Genomic DNA, 3,420 nt, shown 5'->3' on the forward strand with positions numbered 1-3,420 from the left:
AGTTGTTACAAGGAGGAAGGAGAAGAATTGTTCTTCTTAACCTATGATGATAGGAAAAGAAGCAATGGGCTTAAACTGCAGCAAGGGCACTTTTCCTTGGACATTATGAAAAACTTCTTGTCAGCATGGTTAAGCACTGGAATAAATTACCTAGGGAGGTTGTGGAATCTTCATCATTGGAGACTTTTAAGAGCAGGTTAGACAAACACCTGTCAGGGATATTCTAGATAATACTTAGTCCTGCCATGAGTGCAGGGGACTGAACTAAATGACCTCTCAAGGTCCCTTCCAGTTCTACGATTCTATGATTAGAGTTTTGACAGTTGTTGTCGTAGAAGCTGCTGTTGAAGTTCGATCCCATTTCATCTCGGGTGGTTTTTGGGATTCAGTTGGAGTAGGTGTTATTGTTATTGTAGGTCGTTGTGACAGCTTAAAAACTTTCATATGCTTTTTACAGTTGAGCTCACAAAGAGGGTTAATTTGTTGACCCACTTATCACACCTCTGCCCTTCCTCTGATTGTAGGAGATGGACCTCCTGGAGCCGATGAAGGGGGAGAACAGCACCTCGGAGACCAAATTCATCCTCCTAGGTCTCTCCAGCAACCTGCAGGAGCAGCTCACCCTCTTTGGGGTCTTCACAGCCATCTACCTGGTGGCCCTGATGGGCAACATGCTCATCTTACCGCTGATCAGCTTGGACTCCAGGCTCCACACACTCATGTACTTCCTCCTGGGCAACTTCTCAGTGGTGGACATTGGCTCTACCAGTTCCACCATGCCCAAGATGTTGGCCAATTACCTGTCACAGGACAAGTCCATCTCATGGGCTTTCTGCCTCTTTCAGATGTTCTTCTTCATCTCCTTCAGGGGGATCGAGTGCCTGCTGCTGGGGGTCATGGCCTATGACCGCTATGTTGCCATCTGTCACCATCTGCACTACGGCACGTTCATGAGCCGGCAGGCATGCACCCTGCTGGCTGCAGCAGCCTGGGTCATGGGCTTGACCAACTCGACTGTGCACTCATCCCTGATATCCATCCTGTCCTTCTGCTGGGGCAACGTCCTCTGCCACTTCTTCTGTGACATCCTCCCACTCTTTCAGCTCTCCTGCTCCAATACCTGGGCCAACCAGGCTATCACCTTCGCCTTGAGTGGTGCCGTGATCCTGGACTCCTTGCTGGGGACCCTGGTGTCCTACGTGTACATTGTGCTGGCCGTCCTCAGGATCCGCACAAGGGAAGGGCACCTCAAGGCCTTCTCCACCTGCACCTCCCACCTGGTCATGGTCAGCCTCTACTTTGGCATCGTTATCTTCACCTACATTCACCTCAACTCCACCTACCCACAGCATCAGGACCGGGCACAGCCCATGCTCTATGGCATCGTCACCCCCATGCTCAACCCCATTATCTACACTGAGGAAGAAGGAGGTGAAAGGGGCACTCCGAAAAGCCCTGGCTAGGAGCTAGGCAGGTGAAGGGAAGTTGCAGTTGCTTGGGAGCCAGGACTCCTGGGTTCTATGTCTGGCTCTGGGAGTGGAGCGGGGCCTAGTAGGTTAGATTGGGGGGGCCTGGAAGTCAGGACTCCTGGGTACTATTCCAGCTCTGGGAGGGGTGTGGAATCTAATGGGTAAAGCATGGAGATGTGAGAGTCAGGATTCCTTAGTTCCACACCCAGTTGAGGGAAAAACTCTGTGTGTGTGTTTATATACAAGGGATTGTTATTCTAGTTGCCAAAGCTGAAAGGTTTTTTTCTGTTTTTGTCTGACTATTTTCCAGTTTTCAGTTGTTGAAATTTGTAGCTGGAAAACCTCAGTCCAAGATGCTTGCCAAGGATCCCAGAGTGGTATATCCATAGTTTATGTGTATCATCTCCTGTTATGAAGCTGTTTTGCTAACTGCAGAAATCTCAGAACTGGTTGAAAAATACCAATTATTTTCACGGGAAATAAATAAATAAACAAATAAATAAAAACTTTGTTTTGTAAAAAAAAAAAAAATTCCACAAGAATTGTTTGGGGTTTTTTGTTTGGTTTGGTTTTTGCAACAAAAACCAAACCCTCCAAAATCATTTTTTTCAAAAACAGTTCTTTGTAACAATATTATGTTATAATAAAAATATCCAATGGTTCATAAAAAACTTCAGTTTCAAAAAGCATTTTGGGACAAATGTTTCAGTTTTTGGTAAAAGCATTTGCTGTTGGGTAAAAATTTTGGTTAAAAACCTTTTACAATAAAAAAAATGTTGTTTTTGAAAACAGAATTGTTTAAACAGACATTTTTTCCAAAAATTGAAAAATGTTAAGTTTCTGCGGTTTCGATTGAAAACTGGAAATTGTCAACAAAAATGTCATTTTCCTGGAAACATTTCTGATTTGGTGAAAAAAACCCTTGTTCCTTGGAAAAATGGTTGGGTGAAATAATTTTTACCCTCAGCATGGATAGCACATCCAGAGAGGACTTAATGACTAATAACTATGGGTAGCTGATAATTGAGAATCAATTATTTAATCATTTATTATTTATTATTGGTATTGCTGGAGCCCTGTGAACCAGAGTCATGGACCAGAGCCCTATTGTGCTAGGTGCTGTACAGACAGAATGAAAAGGAGTTTCCTGCCCCAAACAGCTGATTGTCTGTCCCATCCAATGCCCATAATGACTCTCTGGGTGGACGTATTGCAAGGTTACTGTGACTGTAACTCTGGGGAGTGTTTGCCAATGGGCACTTGTACATCAGTGACCGGTTAGGTGTGTGACGTGGTCCCTGTGGCTATAGCAATATTCCCGGGGGAGAATCCTGGATGTGACTGCATTGGTTCATTTAGTGGGGGTGTTTTAGACCTGATGGTTGTATCCAATACTTCTAGTTTTGTCTCTTTGTCTCTGGTCCTTTCTTAATGTCAACCTCCAGAACCGAATGTTATCATTTTAACACGCGGAGTTGGGCACAATGCAGGAACCATGGGAAAGGTTCCCTGGCCGACAATATGTCAGACTAAATGTGCTGAATACTCCTTTCTGGCCTTATAGTTTATGGGCCAGACCAACAGCTGGGGTGAATTGTCTGTAGCTCCATTGGAGTCAATGGCCCCAATCAGTAGCTAATGTGAATCACCTGTAGCTCCACTGGACTCAATTGGCCAGATCCCCAGCTGCTGTAAATCGGTATCACTCATTGGAGTCAGTGGGTCAGAATTAGGTCCCCCAGGATAATGGTGTTCCTAACTCCCTCATGCTCTTTTGACATGCCAAGTCATAATGAACCACAATCATTCTCCTTTTTATTCCAGCTTTGTGTCACCAGTTGCACCTGTCCAAATGGGTGTGTCCTGGTCCCACATTACAATTGTCCTCTTGAAGGTAAATCCGCTTGTAAGAGATGACACTTGTCTTGTCTCACAGAAACCAGATTTGTTT

The 3,420-nt window shown here is 44.9% G+C and overlaps 1 protein-coding gene across 1 annotated transcript; it reads left to right on the plus strand.

Moving 5' to 3' along the window:
- The first annotated feature begins 545 nt into the window (after positions 1–545).
- On the plus strand, positions 546–1,463 carry LOC113409109 (olfactory receptor 5F1-like). The gene has a single exon (XM_026662705.1). It carries the CDS (start codon positions 546–548, stop codon positions 1,461–1,463), a length of 918 nt encoding a protein of 305 aa, XP_026518490.1.
- Positions 1,464–3,420: the final 1,957 nt, after the last annotated feature.

The sequence above is a fragment of the Terrapene carolina genome, unplaced genomic scaffold (assembly GCF_002925995.2).
Source record: "Terrapene carolina triunguis isolate 2854851 unplaced genomic scaffold, T_m_triunguis-2.0 Scaffold29771, whole genome shotgun sequence".
Taxonomy (NCBI): domain Eukaryota; kingdom Metazoa; phylum Chordata; order Testudines; family Emydidae; genus Terrapene; species Terrapene triunguis.

What these genes read in the sequence shown, in the direction of transcription:
- LOC113409109 (XM_026662705.1), top strand. Translation starts at nt 546, where the DNA reads ATGAAGGGGGAGAACAGCACCTCGGAGACCAAATTCATCCTCCTAGGT.